This window comes from Hyperolius riggenbachi, chromosome 2, assembly GCF_040937935.1.
Source record: "Hyperolius riggenbachi isolate aHypRig1 chromosome 2, aHypRig1.pri, whole genome shotgun sequence".
Taxonomy (NCBI): domain Eukaryota; kingdom Metazoa; phylum Chordata; class Amphibia; order Anura; family Hyperoliidae; genus Hyperolius; species Hyperolius riggenbachi.
Genome location: NC_090647.1, coordinates 274577758 through 274597608, shown reverse-complemented (window position 1 = coordinate 274597608; position 19851 = coordinate 274577758). Strand labels below are relative to the sequence as shown.

Below are 19851 nucleotides of genomic sequence, written 5' to 3'. Positions count from 1 at the left end.
GAGAAAGAAAAGAATGTGTTCTACCTGATGGACCACACCTTTCCTGATTCAGACCTATCAATTCATTTGAGCTGTATCAAAAATGTGTGAGGATCTTGGCCCTCGTAGGACCGGTTTGACATACCTGGTCTAGGGCCTATTTAGGTGGAAGACAATTAAATTATCTGTATGTTTTGGGGATGTGGGAGGAAACCCACGCAGACACGGGAAGAACATACAAACGCCTTTTAATTGTTCCTATTATTTACATCTCAAATAGGAAAACATTTTTGTTTCATACAGATGGCTTTTGTAACCTTTTTTTTTTTCTTCTTTTGCCTACAATGATGGTGTAATCATGATTGTTATGTCTGTACTATGCGCAATATCTTCTGCGTTCTGTTTTTCAGAGTATTTTTAGCAAGAAAAGTGTTTCCTTATTTGATCATTGTGTGCATAAAAGTTAAAGTGTAACTGAAGTCAGTTTTATTTACTGTACTTCACATCTTCTAAGAGCACAGTTAATGACTTACCCTATATACTCGCATATAAGCAGACCCATGTATAAGCCGAGGTACCCACTTTTCCCTCAGAAACCAGGAAAAAGTGATTGACTCGTGTATAATCCCCCTCCACCCAGTATAGCCCCCTCCACAGTAGCCAGATGTGCTCCCCAGTACAAGTCAACCCCCTTCCCCATAGCCAGATGTGCCCCAAGCATGATACAGCTGTCTAAAGACGTCACTAGATGGTGTCATAGATATGAGATACAATTACCACACAGGAAGAATCCCTGATTATTGCACCGCTGACATGCTCCTGCACACTCAGCTCCACAAGCCAGGGGACACAGGTAGTCTAGAGCAGCACACTTTGCACACCAGGTTGCAGGGATTGGGGGGCGCGGACACAGCAGGGAGCCAGCTGGCAAGCGCAAGATCACTAGCGCAAAATCCTTACGATCCTCTGCCAGTAACAAAACTTACTCCACCATCTGTTCTGCTCCACTTACTCGCATATAAGCCGAGCGGCTAATTTTTTTTTTTTTGCACATTTTTTATACTGAAAAATTAGGCATATATACGCAAGTATATAAGGTACACAAAAAATAGTAATGTTTACATCTAGCTTGAAGTGTACCTAAGGTGGGTTGGAGAGAAAAAATATACATACCTGGGGCTTCCTCCAGCCCCCTCTAGGCTGATCGCTCCCATGCTGTCCTCCCGTAGCCGACGGTGCAGTACGCCCCAGACCGAGGGGCTTTCTGGGCAATTTGCTGAGGATCCAGATGGAGCAAAGGATCGATCAGCCTGGAGAGGGCTGGAGGAAGCCCCAGGTATGTATATATTTTTTTTTTTCTCCAGCCCATCTCAGGTTCCATTTAAGCATTTCTGTCCAGGTCCACGTTGGGGCCGCACACCTCCTCTGCCTCTGTTTTCGCACAAGTGGCAGCAAATCTTATAGCCGTGCATGGCATGGCTTCTGGGATTCGGCTGCGTGCACTCAAAACAGGAAGTGCCGCCGCTATTTGTTTGCTGATGCGATTTTTAGTTTTTATTATATTCATCAAAATAGACTTTCTGTGCTGACATTTTTCAAATAAAGTAAAATTTCCTATACATTTGAGCGCAAAAGTTATTCTGCTACATGTCTTTAATAAATAAAAAAAAACATTCAGTGTATATTTATTGGATTGGGTAAAAGTTATAGCGTTTACAAACTATGGTGCCAAAAGTGAATTTTTCCATTTTGGAGCATCACTGACTTTTATGACCACCTGTCATGTTTCATGAGGTGCTAAAATTCCAGGATAGTATAAATACCCCCCAAATGACCCCATTTTGGAAAGAAGACATCCCAAAGTATTCACTGAGAGGCATGGTGAGTTCCTAGAAGAATTTATTTTTTGTCACAAGTTAGCAGAAAATGACACTTTGTGACCCCAAAAAAAAAAATGGAAAAAAGTTTCCATCTCTCCTAACTTGCGACAAAAAAAATGAAATCTGCCACAGACTCACTATGCTCCTCTCTGAATACCTTGAAGGGTCTACTTTCCAAAATGGGGTCATTTGTGGGGTGTGTTTACTGTCCTGGCATTTTGGGGGGTGCTAAATTGTAAGCACCCCTGTAAAGCCTAAAGGTGCTCATTGGACTTTGGGCCCCTTAGCGCAGTTAGGCTGCAAAAAAGTGCCACACGTGGTATTGCCGTACTCAGGAGAAGTAGTATAATGTGTTTTGGGGTGTATTTTTACACATACCCATGCTGGGTGGGAGAAATATCTCTGTAAATGACAATTTTTTTTTATTTTTTTTACACACAATTGTCCATTTACAGAGATCTTTCTCCCACTCAGCATGGGTATGTGTAAAAATACACCCCAAAACACATTATACTACTTCTCCTGAGTACAGGGGTACCACGTGTGTGGCACTGTTTTGCGCCCTAAGTGCGCTAAGGGGCCCAAAGTCCAATGAGTACCTTTAGGATTTCACAGGTCATTTTGCGACATTTGGTTTCAAGACTACTCCTCACGGTTTAGGGCCCCTAAAATGCCAGGGCAGTATAGGAACCCCACAAATGACCCCATTTTAGAAAGAAGACGCCCCAAGGTATTCCGTTAGGAGTATGGTGAGTTCATAGATTTTATTTTTTGTCACAAGTAAGCGGAAATTGATTTTAATTGTCATTTTTCACAAAGTGTCATTTTCCGCTAACTTTTGACAAAAAATAAAATCTTCTATGAACTCACCATACTCCTAACGGAATACCTTTGGGTGTCTTCTTTCTAAAATGGGGTCATTTGTGGGGTTCCTATACTGCCCTGGCATTTTAGGGGCCCCAAACCGTGAGGAGTAGTCTTGAAACCAAATGTCGCAAAATGACCTGTGAAATCCTAAAGGTACTCATCGGACTTTAGGCCCCTTAGCGCACTTAGAGTGCAAAAAAGTGCCACACGTGGTACCGCTGTACTCAGGAGAAGTAGTATATCAGGAGAAGTAGTATAATGTGTTTTGTGGTGTATTTTTACACATACCCATGCTGGGTGGGAGAAATATCTCTGTAAATGACAAATTTTTGATTTTTTTTACACACAATTGTCCATTTACAGAGAGATTTATCCCACCCAGCATGGGTATGTGTAAAAATACACCCCAAAACACATTATACTACTTCTCCTGAGTACGGCGGTACCACATGTGTGACACTTTTTTGCAGCCTAGTTGCGCTAAGGGGCCCAACGTCCTATTCACAGGTCATTTTGATGCATTTGTTTTCTAGACTACTCCTCACGGTTTAGGGCCCCTAAAATGCCAGGGCAGTATAGGAACCCCACAAGTGACCCCATTTTAGAAAGAAGACACCCCAAGGTATTCTGTTAGGTGTATGGTGAGTTCATAGAATTTATTTTTTGTCACAAGTTAGTGAAAAATGACACTTTGTAAAAAAAAAAAAAAAAAAACAATTTCCGCTAAAGTGTGACAAAAATATACAATCTTCTATGAACTCGTCATACACCTAACAGACAGAATACCTTGGGGTGTATTTTTTTTCTAAAAAGGGGTCACTTGTGGGGTTCCTATACTGCCCTGGCATTTTACGGGCCCAAAACCGTGAGTAGTCTGGAAACCAAATGTCTCAAAATGACTGTTCAGGGGTATAAGCATCTGCAAATTTTGATGACAGGTGGTCTATGAGGGGGCAAATTTTGTGGAACCGGTCATAAGCAGGGTGGCCTTTTTAGATGACAGGTTGTATTGGGCCTGATCTGATGGATAGGAGTGCTAGGGGGGTGACGGGAGGTGATTGATGGGTGTCTCAGGGGGTGGTTAGAGGGGAAAATAGATGCAATCAATGCACTGGGGAGGTGATCGGAAGGGGGTCTGAGGGGGATCTGAGGGTTTGGCCGAGTGATCAGGAGCCCACACGGGGCAAATTAGGGCCTGATCTGATGGGTAGGTGTGCTAGGGGGTGACAGGTGGTAACAGGAGGTGATTGATGGGTGTCTCAAGGTGTGATTAGTGGGGGGAATAGATGCAAGCAATGCACTGGCGAGGTGATCAGGGCTGGGGTTTGAGGGTGTGGGCGGGTTATTGGGTGCCCTAGGGGCAGATAGGGGTCTGATCTGATAGGTAACAGTGACAGGTGGTGATAGGGGGTGATTGATGGGTAATTAGTGTTTAGAGAAGAGAACAGATGTAAACAATACACTTGGGAGGTGATCTGACTGCGGATCTGCGGGCGATCTAATGGTGTGGGTGGGTGATGAGATTGCCCGCAAGAGGAAGGTTAGGGGCTGATTGATGGGTGGCAGTGACAGGGGGAGATGGGTGACTGACAGGTGATTGACAGGTGATCAGGCGGGATAGATGCATACAGTACACAGGGGGGGGGGGGGGGTCTGGGGAGAATCTGAGGGGTGGGGGATGATCAGGAGTCCCCAGGGTGCAGTTAGGGACCAAATAAAAAAATAGCGTTGATAGTGACAGGGAGTGATTGATGGGTGATTAGGGGGGTGATCGGGCGTAAACAGGGGTCTGGGGGGTGGGCAGGGGGGGTCTTAGGAGTGCTGTGGGCAATCAGGGGGCGGGGGGGGGAAATCAGTGTGCTTGGGTGCAGACTAGGGTGGCTGCAGCCTGCCCTGGTGGTCCCTCGGACACTGGGGCCACCAGGGTAGGAGGCAGCATGTATAATACACTTTGTAAACATTACAAAGTGTATTATACACTTTGTAGCGGCGATCGCGGGGTTAACAACCCCCCGGCGCTTCCGAACTGCCGGCGGGTGGGCGGAGCCAGTCGCCGGAGGAAGTGCGCGTCATCAATGACGCGATCGCTCCCCCGGCATGCCGAAAGGACGCAACGCCCTTGGGCGTCCACTTTGCCGCCGCCCATCGGCTGTGGGCGGTCGGCAAGTGGTTAAAGTCTGAAAACCACTGCGCCTGCGTTGCCGTGTCCTCTCTGCCGCTGATGTCACCAGGAGTGTACGGCGCAGACACAGACCATACTGGGCCTGCGCAGTGCGCTCCTGGTGCCATCAGCGGGAGTGAGGACACTGCAACGCAGGCGCAGTGGTTTTCAGACTTTAAAGTCTGAAATTCCAGAACTGAACCGGAGGCGGAGCCGGAGCATCGGTGAGTGGCTGCACGGGCACTGGATGCCTGCGGGGGACCATTAAAAGCCCTGGGTAACTTCAACTCATTTTCCCCCAACCCCCCTACAGTATCCCTTTAATGGATGGACATAATTATATTGTTTGCATATATTTACATGTATATATGTGTTCTTTCTGTGTGTCTGTCCAGGAGCCCAGCAGCTGATATGTATATTAGTTGAAGGAAAGGGTCAATGCAATAGACTTTATAGCATCTGCTTCCTCTGTTTATCATCCTCGCTAATTACACAAATTGCAATATACAATTAACAAGGTGCTTCTCCACTTTCTGTTACTGTTAGGAGCAGCATAGCAACACAATCTATTTATATTCTTAAAAGATAAAATGAAAATGTACCTGCACCCACTACCTGTGACTAATGCTTGACTCATTCCTTTATTCTGTCCCATACAATCACTTATGGCTATTTAATTTATCTTTTTTTCTTGGGAAAAAAATTGATCCCTAGTGCTATTCTTGTATGAATGTATGTATGTATGTATATATAATAAATCCTTAAATGGTACTCTAATTTCAAGGTGAATTGTACTATTTCTGAAGTTGCCATGCTACAGTATATTTATTCTTGCTTGGTTTGTTTTGGGTAATACATAAAAAATACATAGAAATTAAATATAGTTCATCCTATTACAAAAAAATGTTGTGAATATGTGAATCATTTTGTTGAATTCATTTACTTAAATGGATCTAAGCACTAATTTACTGCAATATATTAGAGATGGTCAATGAGATGCAAATTTGCCTAAAATTAAAATTTCATGTACCAGTAAATTATATGCAGCTTGAAATTGGACCAATAGGCAATGACAAAAAGTTATTCTGATCGGCCCAATTCCAACCTGCATATAATTTACTGTAAATTAGATTTTTAGGCAAACTAGTTTTCATCTTATTGACAATTTCCAAATATATAAAACAGACCTCCTTCACGTAAGGGGTGGGGGGGAGCATTACTTACCCTTAGGGGGCTGCACCTTTGCTCCCCCCATCTGCATGAGCTCCACTATTTACTCCAGCCACACATACAGTTTGCAACTTCCGCGACAGTGTTGCCCATTCCCGGCTGCTGCAATGTATGCCGGGAGATGTAGTGCTTAGATCAGAGTACATAGACTTGTCACTGACTTTCCTTATGCTAAATACACACTGTGCAATTTCCCATCTGATTGTTAGGAATTCAACAATTATTTCCAACATGTCCAATCTGCTCCCGATCGATTTTTGCATAGTTATCATGGGAAGATCAATCCTGTCACCGATTGGGAGCAGTTTGGGCATGTACACATGATACAACTTCCCATCAGATTACCCATCAATATAAAAGGTAATTGAATAGTGTGTACCCAGCATTAGAGGGGTTCACAATCTAATCGCTACGAATTTTTGGGATGAACCAATTAACTAATTAGCATGTTTGTTGGGATGTGGGAATAAAATATATTTAACACAGCCTGTCACGTCACCAGCTCAAGTCTACTGATGAAGTCAGTGGTATGCTGTGCTATTGGCTATGTGCAGGCTCTGTGTATACCTGAAAGGGGATATTGGTGAAAGGTGGCCAAGGGCATTTAAAAGTACAAATCCAGTCTTGGTGGACATGCAGCCATCTCTTCCCTTTTAAACTCCTGCAAGTTGAATAACCAAAGTATTAACAATCAGATAGCCAGACATTTGCAAACAGTGCTTTCGCTGGAGCTATGTAAGTGATAAAGTGATAAAACCGAAAATTCCAATGTTCAAGTTAACTTGGCACCTTTTTTAACACCCAGGGCATCTCAATAGTACATTAAAATGCATACCATCAATGTATCTTCTTTTTTGCTTTACATTTAAAAGTTTAGCAGAAGATTTATTAACCTACTTCCGTGGCCTGACCGACCACAGGAGTTTCAGTTAGCTAAGGGCTAATGTACTTGTTTTATTGCACACATTAGCAGAGAGTAAACCATGCCTTTCATCAACTGAGGGGGTGGATAATTAGGACAAATGTTTCAAATAGTTTACAGAAGTCACAGATGCTATGTTCACACCTTTCCTATGGATAAGTAAGCACAGGTAGAATGGGAGGGGGGAACATGGCAGCTCCTATAGCTATTAGAAACCAGGAGAATTTCCAGGGAAAAAAAGGATGCTTAGTTCCCTTTAACAAATGGACATAGCATGAGTGAGTAAGGTTTGTCTATGCCCAATATAATGAATCACTTGTGCGCAAAGGAAAAAGTCATGCTCAAGAAGCTTGATTCTACTGGGCATGTGTGGACTGTACTTGCACATGCCCAGTCTGAATACTCTTGTCTAAGGCCAGGTGTTCCAGCAGAAACCTATTTGTCTGGTGCGATAGAATAGGTATAGAGGGACCCTGCGCTGGAGTGGCAGGCTGTAGAAGGTCACCTAGAACAAACATAAGCAATAGTTTCAGGGCACAGAAGTTTGATATGAGTATAGAGAAGCCAGTTTCCATGCAATACATGTGGTTTATTTGTAGGAAAGCCTGAATGTCAGAGAAATGCTGAAATACTTTCCACTCTTAGTACTAAAGCTCATTTATCATTGTTGTTGTGAATCTAGTGACACTGCCTAGTCATGACTCTCAGAGGGAAAGCAGTGCTGTGTTATCTGGGTGTTTTGAAAGTGTGCCAGGTTTCTCAAAACTATTTTTACTACGGTCAATAGAAAAATGTAAATCTGTTTTTCAGATAAATCCAAAACACCAACTTGAAGTTAGGTTCACACGCAGAGTGAAATCTGTTTCACGGAACTAACGACAGTGGCTTTGACGGGCCCCATGTTTATTTTTTTATTTATTTAAGTATTTATATAGCGCCGACATATTACGCAGCGCTGTACAGAGTATACTATCTTTTCACTACCTATCCCTCAGAGGGGCTCGCAATCTAGTCCCTACCATAGTCCTATGTCTATGTATTGTGTAGTGCATGTATCATAGTTTAGGGACAATTTAGGGGGAAGCCAATGAACTTATCTGTATGTTTTTGGGATGTGGGAGGAAACTAGAGTGTCCAGAGGAAACCCACTCAGACACAGGGAGAACATACAAACTCCTTGCAGATGTTGACCTGGCTGGGATTCGAACCGGGGACCCAGCACTGCAAGGCCAGAGCGCTAACCGCTACGCCACCGTGCTGTACTATAGGATCCATTCTGACATGTCCGTGTTTTCTGCACAACTTTTTTCCAGTTGCAGATTTTTCCATAGCATGCAATCTATAGCCTGTCAGATGCAACCCACGGACACAATAGAAATAGTGAAAACAAAGGGGTCGTGTCGTTGAATCCATTGTGACTGTCCATGGCATGATCCTATTGTAGTGTAAACCAAGCCTTAAAGCGTACCTGAGCTGAAGCTTGGGTCAAAATGAAAATGCTTACATAAGAGGAAAGCCTCTGGATCCTGTAGATGTTTCTTATGGCATCTTCCAGTCCCCCGTTACTGCTCACAGGCTCCCCAAAGATTTCTGACTCGCGCTGTGTATCTGGGATTTAAAAAAAAAATATTAAAAAGATAATCACCTCGGGAGGGGAAGCCTCTGTATCCTAATGAGGCTTCCCCCATCCTCCTCAGCCAGCCTGATCCAGCACTGTCTCCCCCCAACCATTAATAACAACATTGGCCTACCTGTGCAGGCGCACTAGCGGCTTACCACTCGGGCTCCGGCGAATATAGCCAAGCTCAATCTGGTGCGCTCTACTGCGCTGATAGCTTGCAAATGTGCAATAGAGCGGACCCGATTGGGCGCAGCTATTTCTGCCGGAGCCCAAGCGGTAAACCACTAGTGCGCCTGTGCACAGAGGTGACAAGTGTCTTTCGGGGGTCCCACCACTGGATTGCCTCGGCTGAGGATGATGGGAAAAGCCTCACTAGGATCCATAGGCTTCTCTGTTTCGAGGTACGTACCCCTTATGAGCACTTTTTTCCCTTCAGGCTCACTTGAAGGGACAACTGTAACAAAAGGGATATGGAGGCTGCCATATTTATTTACTTTTAAACAATACCAGTTACCTGGCTATCCTGCTGATCCTTTGCCTCTAATACGCTTAACCATAGACCCTGAACAATCATGCAGCAAATCAGGTGTTTCTGACATTATTGTCAGATCCGACAAGTTTAGCTGCATGTTTGTTTTCGGTGTGATTCAAACCCTTCTGTAGCCAAATAAATCAACATGGGTGCCAGGTAACTGGTATTGTGGCCACCCACTTCGCTCCTACCACAACCTCCTCCTAACCACCTCACACATCTCGCACTTCCAGGCACGACTACATAACTTCACTAGAGCCGCCCCCATCCTGTAAAACACTCTCTTCCAGCCCATCAGGCTTACCCCCTCCTTCAACACCTTCAAAAGGGCACTCAAAACTCATCTCTTCAAGCAGGCCTACCACAACTCGACGCTGCCCTAACTCTCTGTTGAGATCACCTCGATGCACCCCCCTCCTTTTGTGTCACCACCCCCTCCCCTCTAGATTGTAAGCCTTTGACAGGGTCCTCTCCCCTTGTGTATCATACTTGATTGTACACTGTACCCAGAATATGTGAATTTGTTTTATCGGCACTACCATTCCAGTGTAGTGTTGCAACGGTATGAAATTCCACGGTATGATAACCGTAAAAAAAAATACTACGGTATTACTGTATACGGTTTTGTACAATTATTTGGCCCCCACCTTACATTTAATAATGTGCCCCCCCAGTAGTAGGTGGCTGCAGCATAGGTAGCCAGGGATAGGTGTAGCCAATAATAGGTGGCTGCAGCATAGGTAGCCAGGGATAGGTGTAGCCAATAATAGGTGGCTGCAGCATAGGTAGCCAGGGATAGGTGTAGCCAGTAGTAGGTGGCCGCAGCATAGGTAGCCAGGGATAGGTGTAGCCAGTAGTAGGTGGCCGCAGCATAGGTAGCCAGGGATAGGTGTAGCCAGTATTAGGTGGCTGCAGCATAGGTAGCCAGGGATAGGTGTAGCCAGTATTAGGTGGCTACAGCATAGGTAGACAGGATTCGGTGTAGCCAATAATAGGTGGCTGCAGCATAGGTAGACAGGGATAGGTGTAGCCAATAATAGGTGGCTGCAGCATAGGTAGATGGGGATATGTGTAGCCAGAATTAGGTGGCCGCAGCATAGGTAGCCAGGGATAGGTGTAGCCAGTATTAGGTGGCCGTAGCATAGGCAGCCAGGGATAAGTGTAGCCAGAATTAGGTGGCCCCAGCATAGGTAACCAGGGATTGGTGTAGCCAGAATTAGGTGGCCGCAGCATACAGTGGGATGCGAAAGTTTGGGCAACCTTATTGTCATGATTTTCCTGTATAAATCGTTGGTTGCTGCAATAAAAAATGTCAGTTAAATATATCATATAGGAGACGCATACAGTGATATTTGAGAAGTGAAATGAAGTTCATTGGATTTACAGAAAATGTGCAATAATTGTTTAATCAGAATTAGGCAGGTGCATAAATTTGGGCACCACAAAAAAAAGAAATGAAATCAATATTTAGTAGATCCTCCTTTTGCAGAAATTACAGCCTCTAAACGCTTCCTGTAGGTTCCAATGAGAGTCTGGATTCTGGTTGAAGGTCTTTTGGACTATTCCTCTTTACAAAACATCTCTAGTTCATTCAGGTTTGATGGCTTCCGAGCATGGACAGCTCTCTTTAGCTCACACCACATATTTTCAATTATATTCAGGTCTGGGGACTGAGATTGTTATTGCAGAACGTTGTATTTGTTCCTCTGCATGAAGGCCTTAGTGGATTTTGAGCAGTGTTTAGGGTCGTTGTCTTGTCCAAAGATCCAGCCCCAGCACAGCTTCAGCTTTGTCACTGATTTTAACCATGTCATTGCCTGTGTGATTTAACATTTACTTTCTATGCGGCATCACTGTAAAATATGCATGCCAAAACCGCATGCGATTTCCCTATTAGATACATTAGCGGCAATTCGCATAGTGGTGTGTGGGATGCGAATTCTGACGGCTCTTCCATGCAGATTTCTCCCGCACAGCAAAACGCTCAGGATTACTGACAAGTGGAAAAAGGGCCATCCACTTGTATTGGCTATGCGAAGCCGCATGCGGATTCGCGATAGTTGAAACGGACCCTATCTCACAGAGCTTGTCTATATGCAGTGTACATGCATCGGGGGAAATGAGTAGCCTGTGAGTGTTGCCTCTGGCACTTTATACATTGTAACCAGTTTTGAGTAAAGCTACAATCTTCACTTGGTTTTTGCAAACGCTCTCATATGACTGAACAAGGTCATGGCCGTCCAGCTGTGAGTGAAGGTAACAAATAAGCCTTTATACGCTTGTAATCTGAACTGCCTTGTGAGAAACTTGTTATGCTTGGTTTATGTCAGAAAGATTGACTTTCCTGGAAAGCGCCTTTCTAGGAATGCCTGAACAGCAGAAAAGATAACACACTGGAATTTAGCTTGTTGAAATAAAACGACTGCATTGCTTACACTGAAATTTATGTAACCATGAAATAAGTCTAGTCATTTTCTTTTGCCCAAACCTCTGATGTGACACCTTATAAAAAGCAAGTAATGTTTACAGTGCCTTATTTTTAGGTTTGTGTAAACAGAAGCTAATTTACATAGGGCTGAGCACGTTACATTGAGTGATCAGTGGTAAAATCACTTCGCTAGCTATTCAACTAAAGTGTGACCTACATAATCATGACTGAACTGGCAAAGTTTAGTAAAGTACACCTGAACTAAGCAATACTTTGGGAGAGTTCTACTCACATTCTATACATGCCAGCGATATTGATTACATATTAACAGCTATATAACTATTACCAAAAAATGCTTACCAATGTGTATAATGTGAAAAAAAACCATGAAGCCTCTTTTTCCACTGAAAATATATCCAATTTTTGGACGTGAAAGGGTTGGATACTGCATTCACTCGGTTCCTATGGCCTGGTTAAAAACCTAGAATTGCACTTAGATTTGCGCACCTACAGTCTAGCCTGTTTGTCTTGTTACATCAGAGATGAGTTAAAACGGATGAGTATCGTCTCAAATTTTAGCCTGGTCCCTTATGGCAATACTCCATACCCCTTACATAGACCTACCACCTAGATTAAAGATGAACAAAGAAATAAGGCACGTTGGCAACTTAGAAATATGGACAGGGAGATGAAATGCTTCTCTCAGCTCTTTCCAAGTACATGCCCCTGTGTAGACATCCCGGATTCCAAGCTAGCTTAGCACATCCTTTTTTTCTTTTTGGAGTGGCACGATGGGGGTAAAAAGGTTGGGTAACCTGCTAAACGAACAAGAAAATATGTAAGTTGGGTATCATTCCATCTTCTGTAGTGGGACAAGGATATTGGCAATTCCTCTTTAAGCCATACAATTATTCAAGATCATTAATGGTGATCAAGGTGGGACGTGAGTCTCATCTTTGAACTATCCATAGAGCTAAATATGCATTTAACTTTAAAATACACATAGCCTCCCCCATACTACAACCCCCAGTGTCCGAAGCGTATGCTGCCTCAGGCAGACATGTTTTATTGCTTTTGGTCATGTCCACATATTAAACATTTCGGATATGATGTTAAACTATGTATAGCAAATATATGTAATTTATAGATTTTTTTACATTTGCACCACAGGTGTTTTTATTACAGGTTTCAGATTTGCCAGGCTCAGAAGATAAGGCTATTAATATAAATCCTAAGGGGCTCATCTCATGCTTATAAGTTCCCAAAAGACAGTTTATAATAAATGGATCTACCCCTTGACTCCTCCTACCTGGGACCTTAAAGAGGAACTGTTGCTCATGATGAATTTGAATCGAATCATGAATCGGGCATGTCAGATTGAGTCAAATTGAATCAATGAATCAAATCAAATTGAATTGAATCTGACAAAGAATCATATGGTGTAGATGGGACTGATTCTGGCTGATTCTCCCAGCAGCTTATGACTCTTTGCACAAACGACTCTGCACAGACAGTCTGGTTGCCTAGCAATAATGTAAACACATGCTGAGGAGCTCAGCAGAGCTCAGCTGTTACAGCTATAACAGCGATTCCTGCCAGAAGTGGATTATACCACTGAAAACTAGGTAGGCAGGAGTTATGGTTGTGAAATGAAAGTAAAAAAAAAACAAAACACCCCTAACGAATGGATTACCCTCCCAGTCCGTCATCCGTCACTGTTTACATTACATGTTGTATTGATGAAACCATTCATTTCTAAAAAAAAAAAAAACTTTTTACACTATTTTAGAAGGATGTTTAATAGTTTATGCATAAACCACTTTTTATTTTTTTCCTCATTCGCGAAAGAACCCCTTTAAAAAAGAGCCAATTCCCCCCACCCAATATAATATGGGTGCACAGAGGGAGATGCTGTCTGCTTGGCAGTTGGAAACAGTTGTTATTTCCCACAATGCCACGAGGTTCACAGACAGCAAACTGTCAGGACTATGGCCACCACTACAGTTCCTTTTTAGGCAGGGGTCACACTTGTCGGCTTTTGTGTGTGTTTACTGCACAGAAAAACTGATTTCAACTGAGAATGCATATTAATTAATTTATTGTATTCATAAAGCGCCAACATATTACGCAGCTCTGATCAATCAGTTAATCAATGGGCTAGTTCACACCTGAATGCAGATTTCACGTGCAGAAAAAAAAAAAGACATATTGCGCAATATGTCAGTTTTCTCTATAAATTACATTAGCTGCTGTAAAGCAGGAGTCACACTTGTCTTTCAGTTTTCTGAAAAGTGTAGCAAACTGAAAGACCGGTGTGACCCCTTTTAAACAATGTTTTTGACTACTGTGGGGACAGTTTAACCCTGATGAGTATGCAACCAGCCACAGGAACTACGGCAATTGTCCGAGGATTTTTAAACTCGAACATGTGTGAACATGGTTTGAGAAAGGTCTTCTATAGATTTAAAGAGAAACTCCGACCAAGAATTGAACTTTATCCCAATCAGTACCTGATACCCCCTTTTACATGAGAAATCTATTTATTTTCACAAACAGACCATCAGGGGGCGCTGTATAGCTGATATTGTGGTGAAACCCCTCCCACAAAGAAATTCTGAGTACGTACTCTTGGCAGTTTCCTGTCTGTGAACCTTGTTGCATTGTCGGAAATAGCTGTTTACAGCGGTTTCCAACTGCCAAAACAGCAAGCAGCAGCTACATCACTTGCCAGCAGTAAAAATGTCACCATGTGATAAATGTCAGAATATAAATCAGGGCTTTAAAATATTTTACAATGGGCAAACACTGACTAAATCATTTATACATAATTATTGTAAAAATGAAGCACTTTTTTATTACATCAGTTTCACTGGAGTTCCTCTTTAAGCAGTAGAGCAACATAATAGGCATTGGAAGAGCCGAAGTCGGACTACACAGAAAAAAGAAAATATTACCTGTCAATGGGTGGACTTCTATACGTTTTGAGAAAAAAAAACACTTGAATTGAAATAATGCATAACTAAATTTCCTTTTGATATTTTTGCTATGTGAGGTATAATATTGTTTGCATTCTGTTGCTCATTATCTTTGTGGTTTCTATAATGTTTTAAGTAATTAAAAAAAAAAAAATCAGCCTGCATTTATTTTCTACATTAACATTTTGTTTTTGTCTTTCAGGAATTGCCCAACTCCGTTTTCTTGGTCATGGAGGTAATGATCTCTGGGAATATTCAGCATGTGGGGAATAATGCTTTATTACAGCTTGCTGAGGTTATGGCTGTGCACATGAATTATGAATAACCGCAGCAAAGGCCTGAGAGAAGAACCAGAGTAGAGCAGCATAAATACAGTGTGTCACACCTGTAAATGCTTTGGCCTGCCAACTGGGTATTTTTGGTTTAGAATAATTCTTATAGTCCAGGGACCTAGTTTTTCAGGATCCAGGAGCCACAGTTCCATTTTCCCCGTTGGCGAATTTTGGATTGCTGTTCTTTCATACAAGACTTGAGTAATGATACTAAGGTTTCACTACTACTTAGTAAAGTAAGAATGGGTTTTAAAAGCTAGTAATACAACGAAGGCAATTATATGGTAAAACAAAAAGTTTGTACAAACCTGATTTATACCCACCTGAGTAATTCTCAGAGCCTCCAGGTTATAACCCATTCCACGTACTTCCCCTGGAGATTGATGCCCTGATGCTGTCTTTGCAGCAACGTCAGGGCCGAATAGTTAAGTACATTATAATGTTTTATGTGTTATTGTCTGAAATTGGGTAACCATGTAGGTATTTCTTCAAGGTGTTAAAAATTTAAAATAAGTAGTAGTCACTTGAGCGGTGGTTTGGGGAATAGAGAGAGAATGTGTAACAGTATAGTGAACCCTAGGGACTGCAGAATCCCCCTTCTCCAGCAATGACAGTAGTGATCACTTACCTTTAAAATCAGGACACCCCCTTGGTAATCATTTGATTACCAGCGGGAGTGAGGACACGGCAACGCAGGCACAGTGGTTTTCAGACTTTAATGTCTGAATTTCCAGAAGTGAACCGGAGGTGGGGCCAGAGCATTGGTGAGTGGCTGCACGGGCACAGGGTGTCTGTGGGGGACCATTAGAAGCCCCGGGTAACTTCAACTCATTTTGCCCCGACCCCCCTACAGTATCCCTTTAAACTGGCAAACTCATTTTTAAAAGTGGGAGTCAGAGAACTCTGGCTCTGTTTGTTGTTCAACAGCTCATTGTGGAAAGTCCTTTTAATGTATTTATAAGTTTATTTGAAATGTCTTAAAAAAAAAAAAAGGTCCTTATCTATAATGCATTATTCCTAACTGTGTACTTGGTGTTGTATAAATGTCACTATAATAATACATTTTTTTTTTTAATTTTTGACCCCCGCCCCCCTTTTTAGATAAAGGCATATAAGACGTCACCTCTAGAACATACAGTGTTAACCTATTAGGGCCTGAGCCCACCAGGGGCGGTGCTACCATTGAGGCAAGGGGGGCAATTGCCCCAGGGCCCCAGAGCTTGTAAGGGCCCCGAGTGGCTACAAGAGGAAAAAAAATGTTTCAAATCGACCTTATAGTTTTTGAGAAAATCGATTTTAAAGTTTCAAAGGAAAAAAAATACACATTTAAAAACCCGCCGACTTTAATGGTTAATAGCAAATCCACCTTAAATGCTAGAAACCCTAAATTTGCAGGATATGTTAAGGAGATCATTGGGGATAAGAGGAAAAAACAATTTTTCAAAAAGACCTTATAGTTTTTGAGAAAATCGATTTTTAAAGTTTCGAAGAAAAAAGTATACTTTTAAATGCGGTAAATGTCACTTTTAGTAGCAGCCCTAACGGTAGTGTAATTTTACATGCATCAAAAGAAAGAGCAATACATTTCCTGACAGGGTTTCCAGGGGGTCCATACGCAGCCGCAGCGCTTTGGCCAGGGATCGCTATACAGCCGCAATATGGCTGTATGAAGATCCCTGGCATTTTTTCCTATTTCCCAATTTTTTTTTAAAGTTTTGAGTGTGGGAATTTTTTTTTTTTTTAAATTATGTTGGAGTCCCCCCCCTCCTGAAACTTTTTAACCCCTTGTCCCCCATGCAGGCTGGGGTAGCCAGAATGTGGAGCTTCGGCCAATTGGGGCTTCACACCCTGACTATACCAGCTGCAAAAAGGTCCCATAACCACTCCAGCCCCAAGGGTTGACATTTTTTTGCATCTGAGCAACTTTCACCTCCTATTCATTTGCCAATAACTTTATCACTATTCATCACAATGAATTGATCTATATCTTGTTTTTTCCGTCACCAATTAGGCTTTTTGTGGGTGATACATTTTGCTGAAAATTAATTTATTCTAAATCTATTTTAACAGAAATATTAAGAAATGGAAAAAAATCATTATCAGCTTTTGGCCAATATAGTTTGAAATTTATACATGCTACCATAATAAAAACCCATGTACTTTATTTGCTAATTTGTCCTGCTTATTACACCATTTAAATTATGTCCCTATCACAATGTATGGCGCCGATATTTTATTTGGAAGTAAAGGTGCAATTTTTCAATTTGCGTCCAACACTATTTACAAGCCCATCATTTTAAAAAAATATATTGGTACACTCCTTTGACATGCATATTTATAAAGTTCAGACTCTTAGGTAACTGGTGTACATTTTTTTTTTTTTTTGTTAAAAATTGTATGTGGGTAATTAGTGGTGTGGGAGGTAAACAGTAATTTTTAATGTAAAAAGTGTGCCTGAATAATGTTAAATGCATGTGGGTGTAGTTTTACTATTTGGCCACAAGATGGCCCCAGTCAAATAGTCCTGGGAGCGATCGACCTCGCTCCCAGGAAGAAGAAAGAAGACGCGTAACTTTTTGGAACCAGAAAAGCTGCAGCGTCTGGAGAGACGCTGTCGGATTTTCTCCGGGGGGATGCGATCGGTGAAAGGGATCTATAATCCCTTTCACTGTTCGCCGAGCTAACGGCCGGTAGCGGGAGCGAGCACGGGGGGGCCGCGGGATCGCGCGCGACCCGCGGGAGTGCGCGCAGCCTAACTGGACGAGAAATTTCGTCCAGTTAGGCTGAAGTGGTTAATGCTGATTTTTGTTATGGGGTATCTGTTGGGGGGCCCCCCAGGTTTATTTTGCCCTGGGGTCCCATTGTTGCTTAAAGCGGCCCTGGAGCCCACTAACACATTTGTTTCTGCTTCTGTCCACTTTTCAGCATCTGTAACATTGGTGTGTTGCTGAAAAATGGACAGAAAGGCATTAATCCTGCAAACTAGCTGCAAAGTGTACTGATCTACAGCATCTGTGCTCATTATCAACCCACTGCCAAAGTGATCTTCTGCCTGACAAGATTTTGGGAAAATATACTGATAGCTTACAGGCATACAAACGCTGTGTATGCACATGTATAGATCTTGGCTATTTATACACCTGTTTACATTTCCTGTAGGCTTGTACTGTAGTAACAAAATCTGAGTATTAAAGTTTGAAAACATATATGTACCACATTGTGCCTTTTTCATAGCCAGCAAAAAAAATATTATGCTAGGCTTATAAATGTAATATTTGTTTTTCTTCTTAACAGTACTGTAATGGAGGAGACTTGGCAGATTATTTACAAGGTAACTGGTTCATCTTTTTCTAAAATGTCAAAATATAGCCAAGCATGTCACTATTGATGGCTTTTAAATCCTTCCCTCTGCATAATCAGTGTCTGGAAAGCATTGGTAACGAGCTGATTGTTTTCCCATGTTATTTGTCTTGGCTTCCATTTACTGCTGTTATTCTACCATAGCCAGAAATCTTAGGGCCTGTTCAGACTGTCAGCATATGAAGAACGCATATAAAATCAAAGAAATGCAAGTTGAAAAATGCATGCGTTTTTCTTGCGTTCGAATGCGTTTTCTATTGCGTTTTGCACACACACGTGACCCAGGGGAAAAAAAAAGAATTATGGGAACCGCAGAGGGAAACATACGCTAAAAACGCAATAGTACGCGTTTTTGATACGCGTCCATAGACTTTAATTGCGTCCGTTTCTATGCGTGACGCACAGAACTGCATGCAGCAATGCGGATAAGAAACGTATGCGTCTTATACGCATACATGTGAACTAGCCCATTCAAAAGCATTAGGAGGAAGTGAGGATTGTACTGATCGACAGACAGCAATAAATGTTCAAACGTGGAAGTCTGAGGACTAGATCTTTGTTTCTCAACACCTGGTACTTGTACTCTGGGAGGGTGACTTAGTTGGCCTCGGAGTCATCTTGTTGTTATCAATCTATTATCGTAGGTTTCTAAATTTCTAAAAAAAATTATTCTTACATAAACATGAATAAGTATTGATTGTTAAAAGCATTACAACCCAATAGTTTTACTCCTAATGAATGTTTATCTGACAAGGGGCTCGTATGATTATGTACTTGTCAGGAGTGTTTCATAGCTGTGTAGAAACATTTTTACGTTTCTCTTCTTAATCCCCCACAAAAAAACCCCAAAAAAACGGAGATAGCTTAACCCATTCGCGTTCCGTCGTTTTCACTTGAGAAATGTTCACCTCCCATTCATTAACCTATAACTTTATCACTACTTATCACAGTGAACTGTTCTATATCTTGTTTTTTCCGCCACCAATTAGGCTTTCTTTGGGGGGTACATTTTGCTAAGAGCCACTTTACTGTAAATGTATTTTAACAGGAAGAATAAGAAAAAAACGGAAAAAATTATTTCTCAGTTTTCAGCCATTATAGTTTTAAAATAATACATGCCTCCATAATTAAAACTCACTTATTGTATTTGCCCATATGTCCCGGTTATTACACCGTTAAAATTATGTCCCTATCGCAATGTATGGCGACAATATTTTATTTGGAAATAAAGGTGCATTTTTTCCGTTTTGCATCTATCACTATTTACAAGTTTAAAATAAAAAATATAGAAGTATTTAATCTTTACATTGATATTTAAAAAGTTTAGACCCTTATGTAAATATTTACATTTTTTGTTTTTTTTTGATTGTAATGTTTTGTTTTTTTTGTTTTTTTTATATTAAACATTTTATTTGGGTAGTTTTGGGAGGTTGGGATGTAAACGTGATTTATAATGTAAATGTGTGTTTTAATTTTTTATTTTTTTTACTTTTAGTTGTAGTTTTACTTTTTGGCCATATGATGGCGGCCATGAGTTTGTTTACATGACGTCACTCTAAGCGTA

The 19851-nt window shown here is 41.8% G+C and overlaps 1 protein-coding gene across 2 annotated transcripts in view; it reads left to right on the top strand.

Annotated features, from left to right (window-relative positions):
- ULK2 (unc-51 like autophagy activating kinase 2) overlaps positions 1-19851 on the top strand; it is a 158995-nt gene that overhangs the window by 45622 nt on the left and 93522 nt on the right. For both annotated transcript variants that reach the window (XM_068268721.1, XM_068268720.1), the window contains exons 4-5: positions 14798-14830; positions 18222-18258. In XM_068268721.1, the coding sequence (XP_068124822.1) occupies positions 14798-14830; positions 18222-18258 (70 nt within the window). The remainder of the gene's footprint in view (positions 1-14797; positions 14831-18221; positions 18259-19851) is intronic.